The sequence below is a fragment of the Danio rerio genome, chromosome 18 (assembly GCF_052040795.2).
Source record: "Danio rerio strain M-AB ecotype USA chromosome 18, GRCz13ab, whole genome shotgun sequence".
Lineage (NCBI taxonomy): Eukaryota > Metazoa > Chordata > Actinopteri > Cypriniformes > Danionidae > Danio > Danio rerio.
Window position 1 is genome coordinate 17,560,462 of NC_141038.1, and position 20,888 is coordinate 17,581,349.

Below are 20,888 nucleotides of genomic sequence, written 5' to 3' on the forward strand. Positions count from 1 at the left end.
GATTTAAATTTTAATATGTATATGTTATTCTTAAATCTGAAAATGCATTTGTCTCAACTGTTCTGCAGTGATGTGCTGGTGTTTGTTTTTTCAGAGTGTAGTGAGCAGTGAACTGACAACTTTCAAGCTCATTTAATTCCCAGACTCTGGAGCTGGTGCAGTTTACACGTGAGTCAGCGCGCGGTTCCTGGTGAAGGCGCGCGTGCGCGGTAGTGGCCACGCGCAGTGTGAGTGCGCGAGAGCGCTGGGCAAAGTGGCAGCTCAGGCGAGCGCGCACACACACATCATCATCATTCAGAGGTGCTGCGCGAGACCGGACACAACGCACTGCCGCTCCGCTCAGATATTGGATTAACCAAACCTCACTGTATAACAAAGTGGAACAAAGTTATGGAAGAAAGAATATCGAGAATGCAGAACAGACAGTTTCTGGATCACGCGGATTTCTTGGGGTAATTTTATATTTGCTTGTTTTGCTTTTAATTAGCGCATGCATTAATTTTGCAAGGTATCAAAACGAATTTATTATATTTTTTAAAAAAATAATGTTTTCTTTTATTAGGGTGGAATATTCATCGCTCTACATGTGCAAATCCAAAAGGGGGATGAAGAGAGAGGAAGGAAAGGTAAGCAAACTGTGGACCCGTGATGAAAACGTGACATTCACGTAACACTCAGTGACACTCGCTGTTAAGTATGCGAGTTATAATGATTACTTTACGAACTTTTGCAGTAGCTCATACTTTTATCATCCGCAGGACGCGTACAAGTTACCACACAGACTGATCGAGAAAAAGAGGAGGGACCGAATAAATGAATGTATTGGGCAGCTGAAGGATTTATTACCCGAACATCTCAAACTCACGGTAAAGTTGTTTAGTTTTGTTAACATGTGTTCTGCAAATGTATCTCCCCACATAAGGAAAGTCGGAAAGTATAGACACGCTTTAAATGTTCGTGTTGTCTTACAGACTCTGGGTCACTTGGAAAAAGCGGTGGTTCTGGAACTGACGCTGAAGCATTTGAACGCTTTGACAGCTGTCACAGAGCAGCAGCACCAGAAGATCATCGCTTTGCAGAACGGTAAATTACATAATGTTCAGCCCACACAATGCAATTAGACTAACGTCAAATCCACACGAGGGGAAAGAGTAAATGTCGCTTAAAGTACTTGAACTTAACTAAATGTGCTTATGAACACATAATTATGTTCGTTTTGATTCAAAACTATTAAAAATAATAAAAGCAACATCACAATGTTTATTTTTACAGTTTATCTTATTTATGTTATGTTTACATTTTATAATCTTATCTATCTATCTATCTATCTATCTATCTATCTATCTATCTATCTATCTATCTATCTATCTATCTATCTATCTATCTATCTATCTATCTAGTTATCTATCTATATAAATACTTAATTAAAATAATATTGATTGTATTTAATGTTTATCTTATTTTAATGTATGTTTTATTTATATGTACTCTTTTACAATTTATATTTGGATGATAGATCTATCTATCTATCTATCTATCTATCTATCTATCTATCTATCTATCTATCTATCTATCTATCTATCTATCTATCTATCTATCTATCTATCTATCTATCTATCTATCTATTAGATAAGTTGGCACTGTATATCAGTCTGTGCATCTGTCAGTTTTCCTCTTTTATATGACAGGACTTTGCCTCTTGTTTTATGACAGGGGAGCGATCGCTGAAGTCTTCCCTCCAGGCTGACTTAGACGCTTTCCACTCAGGCTTTCAAGCATGTGCCAAAGAAGTCCTGCAGTATCTGAACAAGGTGGAGAACTGGACGGCGCGCGAGCAGAGGTGCACGCGACTCATCAACCACCTACACAAAGTTTCTGCTCAGTTCCAGCCAGGCACAGGGATCCTGCAGCAGCCAGTGGCAGGAGACGACGCTCCAGAGCGGGACACCCAGAGAGATCCTCAAGCCAACTGCGTCCCTGTCATCCAGAGGACTCAAAACCTCGAGCTTAATGAGAACGACACTGACACAGACAGCGGGTATGGAGGAGAGGCTGAGAAAGGCGATGGAAAGAGCGAGAAAGGATGCGACACAGCAAAAGGAGTTAAAATCAAGCAGGAGTTTGGAGATGAACGTGTCACTAAAAAGGCTAAAATGAACTGGTCGGCGAATGGTGGTTCAGATTCCACCAGTACGCGACCAGATGTGGCGCTTATGAACTCTTTAATGGGAATGACCGGGGTTGGTGGACAACAAACTCCCTTTTGCATGCCGTTTTACTTCATAAACCCGTCTGCAGCAGCATCATACATGCCTTTATTTGACAAAAGTCATTTGGAGAAGTTGGTGTATCCAGCAGCAGCGGCGGCGGCATTGACCACACCATTTCCATGGCTTTACCCTGGGATCCCCACACACGCCTCTGCTGCAGCCGCAGCAGCCATCGCTTTCCCCAACGCATCCACCGATAAAACCTCTGGATTTGATGCAGCGTCGTCAAAAGATGACGAGCCGGAGTCTCCTGATGATGACCTGTCCAATGAGGCCGACCTGGCCTCTCCTGCATCTGAAGATCACGGCTCAGAAATTGATACAAGTCATCAGCCCCAAAGAAATGACAATGATGGTACATAAAGCTGATGTTTCGACCTTTGAATACACACTAGTTTGCTTGTAAAACCGCTATTTAACTGTTTCTCTTAATTTAATTGTCATTAAGTATTTACTATAGTGTTTCTATGGATTTCCAAACGAAAAGCTGTTCTTTTGTTTGTTTTTTTGCATTATTATTGGTATTATTAAAAACTCAAAACTTCACGTCAAATTGGTTTACCTTTTTTTTTTAGGGGAGAATGGGGGACGTTGTAACAGACAGTGCCTTTTGCACTGATTCCTTGAATGAAAATCTGAACTTTTTTCTTTTTGTCCTTTATGTCTTGCCATACAATGGCATATTGATTGAAAATGTGTGAAATCCTCAGGCTTTGCTCTGGGTTTTTTTGTTGTAGCTGTTTTTTTAAATGATGAAGAAACTTAGTTTAGTGCAATAGTTATTAAGCTAAAGAGAAGCGCTTATCCTAGCGGAACGTTCCTTTCAAAGACTTGGAAGTCACATATTGGACTCTTGGATGTAATGTTTGATACTGACCTCAAGCAGGCTGGTGTGACTGCTGCAGTATTTGTCAGATGTAACTTTCTATTACTGGATTTCAGTTGTCTTTTGCTCTCTTTTCAATGTTCAGCGCTTGAAAGAGTTACCTACATACCTCAACATAGTATTGTGTTTGGGCCAGGACTTCTTCGAGATGCTCCTCTGGTAGGGGTGGTGACGAAATGTTTCGAGCGATTTTATTTGGACAAATGATGTGACCAACAATAATCCTCTGATGTAATGTTACAGCAGCCCCCCTCTCTCTCTCTCTCTCTCTCTCTCTCTCTCTCTGTCTCTTTTTCTCTCACTTTATCTCTCTCTCCCCATCCCAAACGATTAGTATGAATCTCTTGTAAAGGAAATCAACACTCCAGATCAAACTGGCACCTGTCAGTCAACACTGAAAGTGCTTTGCCAACAATCTGACATCATTGTCCTGTGTCACCTCTAGCAAAAATATACAAGGTATAATAGCACCTTATGGAACTTTGATATTGAATGTAATCTGTGTTCTTTTGGTAGATCTAAAAGTTTGTACTGTATATATTCTGATAAAAGTAGTTATTTAATCCAGAGGTAAAGTGCACTTTTTCTTGCCTATAACACAATCCTCACTCTTCGTTTTTAAGCCAATGCCCTTTGAACTCAAGCTATGTGTTTTTCTTAAGGAAATCTTCTTAAATACCATACAAGGAAAAGTGTTGGAATATGTATCTATAACATCTTAACACTCTTGAGCTGGCTCACTTGAGTCCGGGACAATTGTTAAAGAGGTGAAACCTTTAAAGAAATCAAACGTGCTTTGCCTTTTCGGAAAGCTTTTCACTACTCATGACCTCAGACATGCATATGGGTCATGTTGTGTATTGTACAAATGTTGTGGAGCACTGTAATATGACATGAATCAACATGTGAATGGACCTTTTCAGATTGGGAGATTCCAGGAGGCTCTCGAGTTTTATTGAATGTGTTTATTTTTCTAGGCTTGGGTTCATGAATGCATATAGGAACAGTGATGTACCAGCTGCCGTTGATTTCTGCATTGTAACACATTTCATAGGCCCTATAGTGTCTTTGCCTCAACTGTCATTTGCCTCAACAGTGGCATGTGGATGTATATAGTTTGTGAATATGCTGTATGTTTAATGTTTATGTTGTAGAAGAAATCTATGGAGTTTTTTAAAGGATAAACTGAGCGACTGCTGCACATTTCCTTAATGCTTTACACATTTGCTGTTTGAAATTATGCAGCTCAGTTGTCAAATAAACATAAGCTCATGTGAACAAAATGCTGTCGCTCTTCTCGTTCATTCAGCACTGAAACACACATGATATTCATACAGTAAAGCTCAACCACGTTCCTGGAGGACCACCAGCACTGCATGTTTCGGATGTCTTCTTTGTCTGTCACACTCATTATAGATTATTCAGGCTCTGCTCTGTGTGTTTGGTTAAGAAGACATGGAGAACATGCAGAGCTGGTAGTCCTCCAGGTAGGCTATGTGATTGAGAAACAATGATTTAATAACTCTGACAATATCATTCAGTCTTCAACAGGTCAAAGTACAGTTATTTTTATTGTGAACCACCCAGAAACACATGCTTACCTACAGATGATATAAAGAGATAAGGCAGGTTACATAACATTTTATTTTATCATAGTTGTTGTCTACACAATTAGCATTTCATGAAAGACAACATGGTCAAATAAAAGTCCCTAAGTTGTAAATTCTCCTTAAGAAAGTTGCCCAGAACTATATTAGGATCATTTAAATCAAGCTTTCAACAAAACCTTCAGCTAAAATGTGTTTTAGTTGAGAAGCAGTGAATGAGTCAGCTTGAAAATCAGCTGACACGAGGAAAAACAACCGAAGTTTACACAATTCATGTGATAATCTGACCCAAACCACGTTACCTTAAATTATTGCACAAGAAAATAAATAGGCTATCTGCAAATCATAGCTTGCGGGAAATAAACAGCGAAAACCAGGAAGCAGGGCTCCATGTGCTAAATGCCTGTGTAGAACTGGAGTAGACTTTATGTCTAGAAGTCTTACGTAATAGACTGAGTTGATAAAGGTGTTTGTCTAGTGGTTTAAAGTAAATGGAAAGAGTGCTACATATTTACTTCAGTACTTTGGGGAAGTGAGAGGTGATGAGGGGGCTTTTGGTTTAACGTTACAGCATTTGTGAAGACTAGAAATAACGTTGTGACAGGCCGTTTAAATGCATTATCGAGGTCGTACTGACATCTTGTGGTGAAACTGCGAAGACGCATGGGATGCTTGGCTTACAATGTTTCACTGGAACAAATGAAATGTTGTGTGGGTAATTGGAAGAGATACTGACTATGGTAAACGGTACAAACACTAAACTGTAGGATTTTGGGGAGCTGAGGGTGATGCAGCCCCATGGCTTGAAGTCAGATCAATCAATGAAAATTTTGTAACATAAAAGTGAAATGTATATCTGTATAAAAGAGAAAACCTAAAAGAGAAAACGTTTAGTCCCATTAACATTTGACTTTTTTAAATGGTTATGTGCCTTTTTAAACAGTGTATGTAAACTTCTGGTTTCAACTGTATCTTTATACAGTTGAAGTCAAAATTATTAGCCCTCATGTGCTTTTTTTAAATTTTTCAAATATTTCCCAAATGATGTTTAACAGTATAAGAATTTTCCACACTATTTCCTCTATGGTTTTTTCTTCTGCACTCTTGGAAATAAAGGTACGAGATATGTCACTGGGGTGGTTCAAATTATACATATTTGTACTTAAAGGGTCCATATTGGTACCTCAAAAACATACATTTGTACCTGAAAAATTAAGAGGAGAAGTCTCAGTTGCTTTATTTTGGCAGGAATTAAAGCAGTTTTTAGTTTTTTATAAAACATTTTAAGGTCAATATTATTAGCCCCCTTAAGCAATATATATATATTATATATATATATATATATATTTTCCGATTATCTACAGAACAAACCATTGCTATACATTGATTTTTTTTTTGTTACCCTAACTTGCCAAATTAACTTAGTAAGCCTTTAAATGTCACTTTAAGCTAAATACTGGTATTTTGAAAAATATCCAGTAAAATATTATCTACTGCCATCATGATAGAGATAAAAGAATTAATTTATTAGAAATTAGTTAGTAAAACTATTATATTATAAATATGTTGGTAAAGTCTTCTTTCCGTTATTCAGAAATTGGGGAAAAATATACAAGGGGGCTAATAATTCAGGAAAGCTAATTCTGACTTCAACTGTTTATTTATTATGTCATTTTAATTGTAATCATTTGAATATTCAGTAAAATATGTTGAAAATAGGCTTGCTTGTACACCAGCGGAACAGCTTAAAGTAAAAAAAGACAAGCCTATTTCTAATTAGAGATTGGTTGCTTTTATTAACAACAGTACCGTGGAAAAAATGTATTGAAAAAATGTTGAACTCCTGTTGTTTTTAACTGACCAACGAGTCCAGTGGTGGTTTCTAAAAAAGCATTTTTCACAAATTAAACATTTTTGTTTCTCAAGGCACTTTGTGGCTTTTTCATTGACAAAATTAAATTTCTTTATGATTTGATTATTTGACAATAGCCTGTACCAACAGCAGGAAGCATGCATAAAACCTGTCATGTTTTTTTTTTCAATAGACTTTGAAATTTATAACTATATTTAGAAACCTTGTTATAGTATATTTTTACTTTATTGCAATACACAAAAATAAAAATTAATTATGAACCAGTCAAATTATTTAAATATTAACTGACTAAAATATGATAAAAATAATTAAATAACACTTTAAAATCTGTGTAAACTTTATTTGGACTTTATATGGCAATTCTTTTTTCAATTAAAACAGTTAGGCATTTATAAATCAGTGACATGACAAATTAGACATGTAAAGCTGTTTAATAATAACAAAAATATATAAGCATGTTTTAAAATATACTTTATTGTAAGGCTTCAATTAGACTTTAGTGCAACTTAATAAAAGCTCTTAATTTGTATCTGTGAATGAATTAAGTTAAGAAATGTAATATATATATATATATATATATATATATATATATATATATATATATATATATATATATATATATATATATATATATATATATATATAACATTTCAAAATAAATTGAGAAAAAGTGTCTATTTAATTCATGATTTTCTTATCAGACCTTAAAATGATGTAACTAAATAAAAAAGGTTTATATCTGTGTGCAATTGATTTTGACTTTAAGGCACTTTATAAATTTAATAATTCAATTAAGGCATATATAATAATAAAGCATGTATAACTGACAAATCAAAACACATTTAAAACCATTTAAAAACACATTTAAAAAGTTTATTTATTTAATGTGTTAAAATTGTTTAATAAGTAATAAATACATAAAAATAGTAAACTGAATAATAATAAAGATATTTAAAACTGTTTCGTTTAATTAATGTTTTAAAATGTAGCTAAATAAAACAATAAACAATTCAATAAATTCAACAATTCTGTTTTAAACAATTTGTTTACATTTAGATGTTACATTTTAATAGGATCGATAAATAATTTCCTTTTTAAAATTTTCATGAAGGGATATATACATTTCTGATTAACAAAGAATATGAATACTTTTAAACTCAATATAATAAATACAAAAATACTTGACCCCTGATTTAATCTTCCTGCGTCGTTCATCAATCTTTCGTGAAGTGCGCACTGCGCAGAATGCAGCGCAGCCTTGACGCTCGTCAACGCGCCGTCACATGACTGTGAGCAAAAGTTGCTCGGCAGCAGCACATTGTGTCAGCTGACTGTGGCTGTTTGTCCTACATATTAGACCGCACAACAATAACATCCCCACAGCGATACTGCTCTCATTATCGTTAAGAGGTCCTGAGGGCTCGCCAACATGAGAATCGCCTTTTTGCTGCTCGTTGCTGCCTTTTTCTGCACGTCCGACGCGATTGTCCGGTAAGGTCGAACGAGCAAACAAACAAACTTACAAAACCAACAACGCAATCCGATCTTTATCACGCGGTGTGACTTGCAGATCGCGCTGTTGTTCATCTACTTGTGTTGTATACACGATTTTTTAAATATTATACCTTAAAATTTAACAGTTGTGTCTTAAAATTTACTTCATGTAACGTTGATGTGTGAAATGCTGTTTATGTAGGCAGTTGACTAACGTTACACTGAAATAACAGTCCTTTGTGTAAAAATGATTAAAGCACCCAGAGGTATGGGTCTCCCATTAGACAGATACTGATCATTATTTTTTTGTGACTCAGCAGAAATTAGAGCTGTTTATGTATCAACATAAAGGTCCCTTTGAAGTTTGACTTTTAGAAATCTATACATTTAAGCAAGATGATGGTAGTGGTGCAGATTTCTTTACTAGCATCAGTGCTAAAATAATAACTACATAAATGATAATAGTTTTAAGGATTTAAACCTTTTAAAAGTGTTCATAGAAATCAAAAGAAAATTATTCTTAAGGCTAAGCACATTTTTAAAATTTTATTTATAACTGGCTTTAATAACATCAGAAACATTATTTGAATGAATTTTATTTTTTATTGTCTTTTATTAAAAAAAACATTCCAACACAAATAAATTTTGCTTCATTTTTTTTTAAATATGCTCTGATAACCATAGTACAATATACACAATTATAGTAAAAATGAATTTAGCCTGCAATGATCAAAAGTGGTTATTTAGTATTTTGCATGCCAGTTGTTGAACTTGAATATATTATTATTAATAATAGTAATAACATTAATAATAACAATAATTGTAATGATATTTCATAAAAATAATATATATTCAATATATTTTAGTGGGTATTTTTTATCATTAATGTCTTAATTGTAATTATTGTTTTACCTAGTGTAAAATAGATGTTTAAAAGGAAAATATGAATGAAAAATCTGTTATTAAATGCATTTGTTTGCCAAAGTAAATGCTGTTTGCATTAACAAAGCCAAAATAATTGCAACAAAAAGTATGGCAAAAGACAAAAATGTCCCTAAAGATGTTTAAAATTAAGTCCTCCTTTTCAAGTTCACTGTAGTAAAAAAAAACTTGTGTTTTATGTTTTTAAATGTTATAGGATTTAGTGCTGTTAAAAATTGCAATATTATGCTTGAGTGTAATGACGTTAGAGCGGGGCTCCATATTAAACAATAACAATATATATTTTGATACAAGTTGTTAATGCTTCCAGCTTTAAAAAGAGTATCCCAACAATGACTAAAGCCACAGAAATTAGAGGGTCCATTAAATGTTGGTTGAAAATTTGGTACATCATTAATATCAACACACTTTTGGATTCCCATTGTTGCACATTTCTTCTGTGTGATTGCTCTTAAATCAATATAAAGTAAAAAAGTCCAGAGGTTATCATTGCTATTGACATAAATTTTATCGTGATTCAATATAGTATTGTTGATCGGCCCAGCCCTAAATGACGTTAAAAGTTTCCCAAGAAATACTCCAATAAAGTTTTAAAAAGGCTTTTTTCTTAAGTACCGTAATAAAGCAAAATATCTATAACTGTTCACCATGGGATTTTAAATAATGGCGGAAGAACTTTTTATTTTTACTTTAGAGTTTAATGTCTTGACCCACATACTGAGGTTTAGTTTGACTCACCGCCCTTTCAAAGTTAATAACACAACAGCTTTTACTACATCTTGCCATAAATGTGGTAGTAAATCAAGCCTGACGAACAAAATCTAATTTGAGTTCATCATGATATGTGAATTGTGTAAAATGGACCCTAGACATGCTTGTTTTTAGCATGAGAATGTTGTCATTTGCAGCAGGGGCTGTAGATATGACTAAAAGAAAACCGTGAAAGCTAATGTTTCTGTGTGTTTCTCTTCAGGATACCACTAAAGAAGTTTCGAACCCTCAGACGAACACTAAGTGACTCTGGCAGATCATTAGAGGAGCTTGTGTCTAGTTCTAATTCCCTGAAATACAACCTGGGCTTCCCAGCTAGTAATGATCCTACTCCAGAAACACTCAAAAACTACCTAGATGTGAGTATCTGCTTGCTGACATCATCGTCTTGTGGGTGGATTGGGGTTTTGTGCATTTTCATGCTCACATTTGTTTTTAATGATTAGTTCATTCCAGAATGAAAGTTTCCTGATTATTTATTTATTCTTTGCCCTTTGTCATCCAAGAAGTTAATTAAATTTCTTCAGTCAAAAATTTGTTTATTTGTTTATTTATTGCTTTATTTATTATTGTTTGTTTATTATTGTTTATAATTTATTTATTATTTTTTTATTATTATTTATTTATATATTTAAAGAAAATTAGAGACAGATTGTCTCTAATTTGAGCACGGCATTATGGTAAATCAGTAAATTTGACGTCAGAGACAAATGAACGTCTGTGCACTTTTTATTACCACAAAGTTATAGATTCAGAAAGTTGCAAGAATGAGGACAGTCAGTTATAGTTTAACACACAGTTGTTTTGCTTAGTCATGTCACATGATTATTAAGTGTCGACATGGTGGAACGTGATTTACGGTTGAGGGAGAAAAAAGTGAACCCGAAACCTGTTCTGTCATCGGTATTCAGCCAAAAAATATTCTTGTCAGTTTCCTGTCATGTTCATGAAATGGACATCATGATAGTGTGTGGTGAGATTTGTTACAGTCATGAGGTTGTTTGTCAATGCCTTTGTCACAGGTTTCTATAACAATCCGATTTGGAAACAAGCAGCTGATATTATTACCAGTTGTAGTTTTGTAAACAGGCTTAGGTGGTTGAAGCTCTTAGTGGTCAAAGATTACATTTGTTTTGCATGACGAATGGGTAATATATGTTATGTGCTATAATCATTTCTTTGTAAATGCTTTCCTGCTAAAAAGTCTTTCATAGGTCATCAGTATTCATCTCACACACACACGCATATAAACTTGAATACATGGTGTTCATGGACTTCATAACACCAGGAAAAATTTTAGAACTTTATCACGTTTTAACACTAGAAATCTTATTTAATTGATGTATTCATTAGTTTGTTTTTTTTAATTGTATATTTATTATTGAAATGTTCTTGCCATAAAAATGGCATTGGTTGCTGACATGGCATTAAATAAAAAATACTTTACATCATGGACTCCATAGGCCTTATGTCTTTTATACAGATAAAGAACGCTTATCATATAGCCCTAACCTAAACCCAAAATCTTAAGTATTTTTTAGCGAACATTTAATTTTAAACGAAGCCCGAGATCCACTCAACAAAAAGGGAAGTAAAATAAAATAAAAACAGTAATACTGCAATATTAGGTACAAATCAGGTCTGATACAGTCTCAAATTTAACCAAAACTGTACAGTTTTCTTACTGGCACCATTTATTTTGGCTGTGGTGTATTCCAAACTAATAATGTCCAGTAGATAGAGCCTCCAAGATAGGTTAAAGTATACCAGACATGAACAAACTGTCTATACTAGATCTTAAATTGGACATTCTAGGTTGACTCATTTTTATTTACTGAATAATGAAGCACCACCTGAATGTAGTTACTGCCAATGTGGAAGTTTGAATACCATTAGACAACTTTTATAAGGAGAGTACTTTAATGGACATTTTTAAAAAGGTACCACCAAGAAGAACCTTAACTTATTTATCAAAAATTTAACTGAAAAAAAAAATCATTTTTAACTTTGAATATATTTTTGTGTCATTTTTTTTATTTCTACCGTATATATTTGTCTAAGTAACTTTTTATTGTAATTTGAATTTGTTTTTATCATGTAATATTTTTTATATCCATTTTGCCATGAAATAGCCATAAGTTAAAAAACTTCTTTTGTGTTCAAACAGGTTTGTGACAGGTCAAGTGTGAATAAATGATGACAGAATTTCTGTTTTGGGTGAACTATCCCCAACTGTTGTGAAAAAAAAAAATTGGAAATGTGTTGTGCTGTCTAAAAAAATAAATATAAACCTGTCTGAAAATTTGTTTCACAGCAAAACCAGTGTCACAAGCAAGATTTGCAGACACAAGTAGTTTTTTTAAGAATCTAGAAACTGTAAACCTTTGTGAAACACTTTTTGTAGCCTGCAGTCTGTTGTGGTGGTGAATTTTAAATGAATTGGGTTTTTGTTTACAGGCTCAGTATTATGGCGAGATCGGTCTTGGCACTCCTGTCCAGACCTTCACTGTGGTGTTTGACACTGGATCCTCCAACCTGTGGGTACCTTCAGTCCACTGTTCCCTGACTGACATCGCCTGCTGTAAGTCCACACAGAGCCTGCCAGCTTTTTGCACAGTGCACTGTCAGGTCACTGATGTCTTTACATTATTCATTTAAAGTGAATTCTTTCAGAAACAAGAAGTTACTTCAGTTTGGCACAGTGTTGCTCAAGTTTGTCTGTGGCAACTTTTTTTTTTCATAGTTGCAAGTATGCTTCTGTAATCTTGTCATAGATCATATCAATTTTTCAACATAGCTGCTTGCGTTTACCTTTTGTAGCATAGATTTAGTGATAACTTTGCTTGATGTGAATGTTTGGGTGTTTCATAATGCAAGTAAAATTGTGTTTTTTTATTAAGTTCTCTACTTTATGAATGTTTAACATTTAATTTAAAGACATTAGATGCTATAAGTTGTTTTTGTTTTTTTTTAATGCCACTTTTTTATGAACGAATTGTCATGAAATGTACGTGGTCTTCATATGTAATTGAAACATTCAATTATAACCATCAGTTTTGAAACTTCTTTTATTTTTTTCAACCTTTTTTTTTATTTTTTATGGAAGGCCAAAATACACACTGAGGGTGGTGGGCCAAACTAAATATACCAAACTGTATTGCAATCAACTTGCAGTTGTAACTTCCTAATTTAATAGTATTAAATATATAAAAAAACAATAATTATATATTTTTAGATTTTATAATGTACTTCTTACAATAAAGTCATAAACAATTTAATTTATAACATAATGAATCTATATCTATCTAATTGTGTTTTGGCCATTTTCTGACTTGTTAAAAATCTAATTAATTCACAGTTTTGCTTTTTTGTAGCTCAGCGATTTAAAAAAAAACACAAAAAAGATTATGTAAAATTAGAAATGTTTAAGAGATTTGCCCCAACCTTTCCCATCATTTCTCCATCTCTTCTCTAATTGGTTAGCTGGCCCAATCAAAGGTTACCATTGGCCAACTTTGGTCATCTCTGTTCTTAAGCCTTTTTTATATGTGGGTAAATGCCCTGATGTGTAAAATAAGAATATGTCTCTGTTCATTCCATGTAGTATAGTACTATACCTTTTCTTTTTTTTCTGCATGTTTATATAGCTGAAATTAATAACCAATAAAAATGCAACTTGAGGTCTGCATTCTCGACAAGACCAGATTTCCTGCTGTGCGGGAATAAATTTCTGAATAAAACACGATAGCAGTCGGTAACTCCGGTGTAATTTGACCGGGAGTAAGCAGGCTAACAATATAGTGTTCCTGAGTCCCGACGATATTTCAGAATAGCATATGTGGTTTTTTTTTTTTTTTTTTTTTTTTCTTATTGAGCTCCAGTACAGCCAGTGCTCACGACTGTTACACATTGAACGCATGAACACAAATGGAAAAAAATGACTCTTTGCATGATAATTCCTCAATTTAATCATTTAGCAGTCACAAGACTGGAACCTCAGGTTTAAGGTGGCACTCATGTCTCATCACAAAGGGACAAACAAAACTAATATTTAGCCTACAAAGCCTACGGTTTTATCTGTTATCTCTCTCTTTTGGTAGTGCCCAATTTAAACATGAAGTTTTAAAAAACAGATCTAAATTTCGTGGGAATGGTCGGGAAGAAAATTATTCTAGGCGGGCAGCGGCTAAACAAAGGCTGAATGTACGGCGGGAGCAAGAAAAAAAAAAAACTATACATGACTGATTATATGCATATCTTTTATTTTAACCATGTAGTGCTTCATCACAAGTACAATGGAGGCAAATCAAGCACCTATGTGAAGAATGGGACTCAATTTGCCATCCAGTATGGATCAGGAAGTTTGTCCGGGTATCTCAGCCAGGACACCTGCACGGTAGGAATCAACAGTCACAGTTTTTACCACTTGAAGTGTTGAAAGCAAGAAAAAAAACAATCTGTTATGTCTCTTTTAGATTGGAGATATTGCAGTTGAAAAGCAGATATTTGGAGAAGCTATCAAGCAGCCAGGAGTGGCCTTCATTGCTGCCAAGTTTGACGGTATTCTCGGGATGGCCTATCCTCGCATCTCTGTCGATGGGGTTCCTCCTGTTTTCGACATGATGATGAGCCAGAAGAAAGTGGAGAAAAATGTTTTCTCTTTCTATCTTAACAGGTACCCTTCTTTATATATAGGGCATCCAGATGTACAAATGTCAGTCTATCGTAAGCATCCATTAAATGCAGTTGAAAGTCAGACCTGATGGTTGTTTTATTTGTCTGAAAGAAACCCTGACACTCAGCCTGGTGGTGAGCTGCTACTGGGAGGAACAGACCCCAAATATTACACTGGAGATTTCAACTATGTGGACATCAGCAGACAGGCCTATTGGCAGATTCACATGGATGGGTGAGAGAATTTTGAGTCCTTGTGCTGAATAATGCAGTTGTCCTCTAGGGGTGTGTGAGATATTTATATTTCTCTTTAGTGTTGTAGCTGTACTGTGTTAACTTTATCCAGTATGTCACTCACTTTGCAAAAACAAAAACAAAAAACACACACAAAATAACAAATCTTCAAAAAGCGTTTACAGCATAAAGTTTGTTAAAATGACCTGTCATATAAATTGTCATATTATTGAACTATTAATGATTATTTGTATAACATTTGATAGTTAAGTAATATCACACGAACAAAAGTTCAGATTTCCTGAATGTCAACACATGAGCGTGACTTTTTTTTAATGTGGTGTTGCTTTTAATTCAAGTTAATAAAGTCATAGGGTTTGTGACACAAGACTCCAAACCCACTAGATTTAAATAAACAGGCACTGCAGGATTATTAAAATGTATAATGGACATATCGTAATTCTTTCTCTAACAATTCTGAATCTCAAAGGTCAGAATCGATAATGTGCTGACCTGCACAGGCACGAGCAAATGACAGAAAAATAATAACAGGGTTTGCAGGGTCTTAAAATGTCTTAAATTCACTAAAATATCATCTTGTAGGTCTTAAATCATTTCAAATGATCTTAATTTTCCTTTGTGTAAAGCTAGCCAATCGATCAAACGCGCATCCGATCACCAGCAATACATCTAAAAAAAAACTTTTAGCAAAACTTTATATATAACCAAGATAATAATGTGTGTCTGAGAAATAACTAAATAAATGTTGTTGTTTTTTTTTTGAAGGGATAAGTATTTTTTATTTATTTTTCCTGCTAGGCTATTAAAAAATCTTTAGTGTTTAGCCCTATTGACCTTATTCTTCAATGTGGAAGTGTGCTCGTTTTTGCAATTTGTTTTAGAACTTCTGACTCAGTTGCTCAGTTGTGAGAAACAACTAGGAATAAGAAACCACAGAAATGGTCAAGCTAGTTGCTCTACAAACAAGTGTTTGTATGATAATACAGACAAAGCAGAATAATATAATAAAAAATGATCAGTTTGCAACATCAATCAGCATAATGAGCTATTTTAATGTCTAAAAATGAATGCATGTGAATGAGACTGGAAGTCTCGAGCCAAAAAGACGACAATGGCTGAGCCCACTTGTATGCAAGAAATTGGGTGAATATAAGGCTGAAGTTTTGTTCTTCTTTATCTTAAGTCTTAAATTAGACTTGTTGAAACCTACAGAAACCTTGAATAAGCATTCACAAACAAACGCACATATGCTGGCAAATTTTCTTTATTCGAACCATGATGAACAAACTAAGACCAACACCATCAATGTTACATGTGCTTGAGCCAATGTACAATGCACCCTCATTGCTTTATTTTGCTTAGTTTTTTCTACTGCAAAGTGAACAGAGTTGTGCCTTGCAAAGCAAAAGCAGCTTAAAAGTACCCAGTACACCATACTACATCAGCTGAGATTTTAAAGTGTAGATATAGTGAAGACCTTACTGTCTTTGAGTCCACAAGAGAGGTTTTGTAACTGACAGGAAAAAATATGCAACCGATGCTAGAAAGTCATGTAGACCTACTCAGAATTTGCATCTGTAGAAATTTCCACAGATTGCTCAGCCTGTTATGCATTCAATTGATTTAATTATGTCATTGTGTGTAAATGATCTATTTATTCAGTTTTTTTTTTTATAATGTTAAATAATATGCAGATGCATGTTTTTTTGTACAATACAATTTTCCATGTATTTTAGTGTATAAAAGACCTACTGTGTTTGTAATTGGATAACCTTAAAATACAAGTTGAGAAGTTACTATTATTTTGTTTATGGGTTCACACTAATACACAAATAATTACAATTTTTTTAAAGAAAATTCTGTGTTGAAATGGCAAAAAATGTCAGTTTCAGTAATGTTATGGCAGATGCAGTTCATCCAAATTCCATTCATACTATATAGAAAGTACACTTTTAGTAGAACTTTTAGTAGCTAAAAAGAAACTAAAAGCCAGCCACTTGTTTAGTTTCTAAACGAATCATCTTTTTGAACAAATTGTTTGAATAGGAAAAACAAACTGGCACTATGTGGTAAATTAAAATGTATTTAGTGGAAGCCTAAAATAGTCAAGCACCATCACAAAACACACTCAGGAGAATATGGTTTAATTGTTATCTGAAGAAACTTTTTTGCACACTGTTAAAATGAAGAAAGTATTTCTGCAAATTCATTTCCGTCCAGCATGACTTTCACATCCTAATTGCACAGTGTCCATTGTTTACTTTTTAACATATTAGATGATGCTTGATTTAAATATGCTAACTGTTAAGTTATAACTGCTTTTGAAAAATGCATCATTATAAACATTTTGCTGTTTTATTTTTTGTTTAAGCTTGAGGTCACAGTTTTGTCATTTAATTGAAATATAATTGATTGGTCTGTCCTTTGAGAAGCAAGTGTTTTACCACTGAACCACCAGTGCAGAATATATAACAATGAGCATGTGTGTTTGTATGTTTAGCATGAGCATCGGCAGTGGACTATCTCTGTGTAAAGGAGGATGTGAAGCCATTGTGGACACTGGGACGTCTCTGATCACTGGCCCAGCTGCTGAAGTCAAAGCCCTGCAGAAGGCTATTGGAGCCATCCCTCTGATGCAGGGAGAGGTACTGCACCTTTTTAGCTCTGCTCACAAAGGCTGCATTTCAAATCAAATTAATCAAAAATGAAGGGTTATATTGGGAAATAGTTTTTTTTTTTTTTATAAATGTTAAAGTTTAAAGAAACTTTGGTCTTCAAAATGTTTTAAATTGTATTTTTCCTGTCTAGGCTTATCTTTTTCGATAATTTCAAATTTTTTGTAACTCATCTTAAAACCTATTAATAGTAGTAATAATAATATTAATAATACATTTTATGATATTATGATTATAAATAATATCATATTTATGATAAAAATCCAAAAACAAATAAAATGCTGAGGATTACAAGTTTGTGTAGAATCATAAATAATTTATTAACTATAGTTTTAATTATTTAAATGTAGCTTAATTATTATTGTATCATAATTAATGATTATCATATTAATATGTTCACAATTATTTATCAACTATAACTTATTAACCTTAATACCTGTAGTATTAATATTTGTTTTATTTACCTTAAATAAGTTATGATGACAGTACATTATATTTTACTAGTTATTTTGCAAGATACTAATATTCATCTAAAAATAAAAATTAAAAGTAAATACATATTATGTCATTGGACAAAGGGGGTTTGTTTCGTACCTTAAAATCTGAAGGGGCTAATAATATTAACCATAGCAATTTAAATGTTTGTTTTTTTCCCAGCCAAACTAAATGAACAAAGAATCTCTCTATAATAATAAAATATAATAGGAAATACCATTGGAAAAAAAAAAAGCTTTGCTTTTGTTAAAGTCCTCATTAACCGGAAGCTGTTACTGTTATTTTGTATTGTGACTCCGTTCCTAGAGAAACGGAATATTAAATGACGCAACAGAGGGCGTGGTTTGTTTTTTTTTCATCTGCAAGCTGATTGGATGTAGTAAAGTAGGCATTTCATTCCGAAAGATTGGGAAAAGTGTTTGGGGGAGAGTTCTTACAACCTAACAGACACATTCCTCCTCACCATTTCTGTTTGTTGTCAAAACTGACAGCTGGAGCAGCGCGTTTAAATATGTTAGCCACGCCCATTCATTATGATATACGTAATCGAACAATTTAACTGAAAACAAACAGGAAGTGCAATTTCAGATTTCAATTAAATATTTTTGTTTTATTAAAGACATGCAAGGATGAAGTATTCACCACAAAACTAGCAATGTGAGCTTTCAAATTCATACAGTTAGTCTTGATTTCTTGAGGACTTTTAACATCAATTATTTAAATGTTTGAAAACACAGAAGAGTTAATAATTCTGTCTTCAACTGCGTGTATACATCTATGTGTATGAGTATAAACAGGGTTTTGACCCTAAAAAATGACTTTGTATTTTAAAGACTGCTTCATTTGTTGAAATGCCAAAATGTGATGATGCTAATCAAAGGTTTCCTCTGTAGTACATGGTAGACTGTAAGAAAGTGCCGACGCTCCCCACCATCTCCTTCTCCCTGGGTGGAAAGGTCTACTCGCTGACTGGAGAACAGTACATACTCAAGGTCAGCCTCATTTTTGTCACCTCAGGGCTGCTGTTTTTGGGAAGTCGAGGTGTTTTTTTGTTTTTTTTTTTCTCTTTATTTTCTTGTGTTGTTTGTTGTTGTTGTTGTTATTATTATTATTATTATTATTATTATTATGAATGGGCCACAAATATTACATTTTAAATATTTACACACGTATTTGAAAAATTGTTTTTTAAAATTAGGTTTAACGTTTGTTTTTTTGTTTATTTGTTTTTTTGTTTTTTAATTTTAACAAAAAAAAAAACTTAACAGTTTATTTAGCTATTCGCAACATGCTTTTTTTTGCCATTCAAAACGTGAGAAATGTATAAAAAAAACAATAACAATATTACAACTCTGTGTGTTTGCAGGAAAGCCAGGGTGGACACGACATCTGCCTGAGTGGATTCATGGGTCTGGATATCCCACCGCCTGCCGGACCGCTGTGGATTCTGGGTGATGTGTTTATTGGCCAGTACTACACTGTGTTTGACAGGGAGAATAACAGAGTGGGCTTCGCTAAGGCCAAATCAGTCTAACATTTAACACTTGAGACCTCAGTGTCATGAGAGTAAGGAGAAAAGTAGGACATCTGTCAATATCGTCTCTGCGTCAGTGACGGAGTTTAGCATTATGATGATCCATGTCTTTGCACTGCTGTTAGCTTTTAAAAGTTTTCGTTTTAAAGAGGCACATGGAGAAGAAATGATTCAGGGAAAAGTCAAACCGATGACAAGTTACACTCATTTGCTTTTTAGTTCAGGCTTGTTTGAATATCTGTGATTGCAATGCAAGGTTTTAACATTTTTATTTGAAAATTGTCATGTCCTTGATTTTTAGACACTACCTGTTTTAAGATTTTTATTGTGGAATGACTTCTAATGACTGATCAAATCAAAACGGGCAATAAAGCTGTTATAAACTCAACTGTGCTGTTAAATTTATATATATATATATATTTTTTTATTGTTTTGTTTATTTGGATATATGTGAAGTTTATTTATAAATTTCGAGAGGATCGCTTGCTCATGATTGATCACAGCTGGTCCAGCATTAGCCAATTCATGAGTCACCAATCAGATGATTCCTAAGTCTCCATAAATAACCCAAGTTCCATACCGTAGTCATTTTCGTTTCAAAGAATCCCCTCCTGGGTTTCCTGGTTTGCTCCCACCATCCAAAAACATGCAACTTAAGGTAATTGACTAATCTAAATTGTCACTATAGATATGCTCCTAGAAAGAGGTTATCTCTTCATAACAATCTTTAAATGCTCGTTAGCTACAAACAGCAGGGGAATTCTTGAGATCTATCTGAGCTCAATCTCCCCTCTCACCCTGCAAATGGGAGAGAGCTCCAGGTTTGAGGATGAGCTCAGGGCTCTCTCCTGGGACAGCATGCCAAACACACTTTAGAATCTATCATCAGCTAAGGGTGAACTCTTGAAAGCATGTTATATTAGTTCATCATTTATCGTCATATTATTTGATATGTTTACATGTTTTTTTTGTTTTAATAAATGATCAAACCCTCAGAAAAAGTTCAGCTTTAAAAAAAAAAAAAAGAAAAAAAGGGGAAAAATATTTAATGTGGCTAATTATGTTCTTGCAAATCTCCAAAAAGACGCGTACTGTAATGTTGTAATATTTAGTGTGGTGTGTTTGTTTTTATAATCCATTTATACAAAGTGATGTTTCATTTTAGGAATTTCAAATGGGCCAATTATTGGATTTTGCCTAAACCTATTAATGAATTATTAGCTTATTGGTACACTACCTGACAAAAGTCTTGTCGTCGATCCCATTTTTAAGAGCAACAAATAATAATTGAAAAGTGGCAGAAGGGGAAACAATACTGGGAAACAACCATACACTCATGGGTTCACACTCATACACTGGCTAATTTATTCAATTCACCTATGTCGCATGTCTTTGAACTGTGGGGGAAACTG

The 20,888-nt window shown here is 33.9% G+C and overlaps 2 protein-coding genes across 2 annotated transcripts; both read left to right on the plus strand.

The window, feature by feature from the left end:
* Nucleotides 1–368: 368 nt before the first annotated feature.
* On the plus strand, nucleotides 369–2,850 carry bhlhe41 (basic helix-loop-helix family, member e41). The gene is given in 5 exon segments (NM_001039107.1): nucleotides 369–452; nucleotides 563–626; nucleotides 759–866; nucleotides 972–1,083; nucleotides 1,714–2,850. Coding segments are annotated over 5 exon segments (1,266 nt in total). The 5' UTR covers nucleotides 369–390; the 3' UTR covers nucleotides 2,634–2,850.
* Nucleotides 2,851–7,871: 5,021 nt separating this feature from the next.
* Nucleotides 7,872–20,472, plus strand: ctsd (cathepsin D; the record flags this gene model as incomplete). Its single annotated transcript, NM_131710.2, is given in 9 exon segments — nucleotides 7,872–8,127; nucleotides 10,046–10,202; nucleotides 12,301–12,424; nucleotides 14,121–14,239; nucleotides 14,319–14,518; nucleotides 14,630–14,752; nucleotides 17,273–17,417; nucleotides 18,836–18,934; nucleotides 19,309–20,472. Coding segments are annotated over 9 exon segments (1,197 nt in total). The 5' UTR covers nucleotides 7,872–8,065.
* Nucleotides 20,473–20,888: the final 416 nt, after the last annotated feature.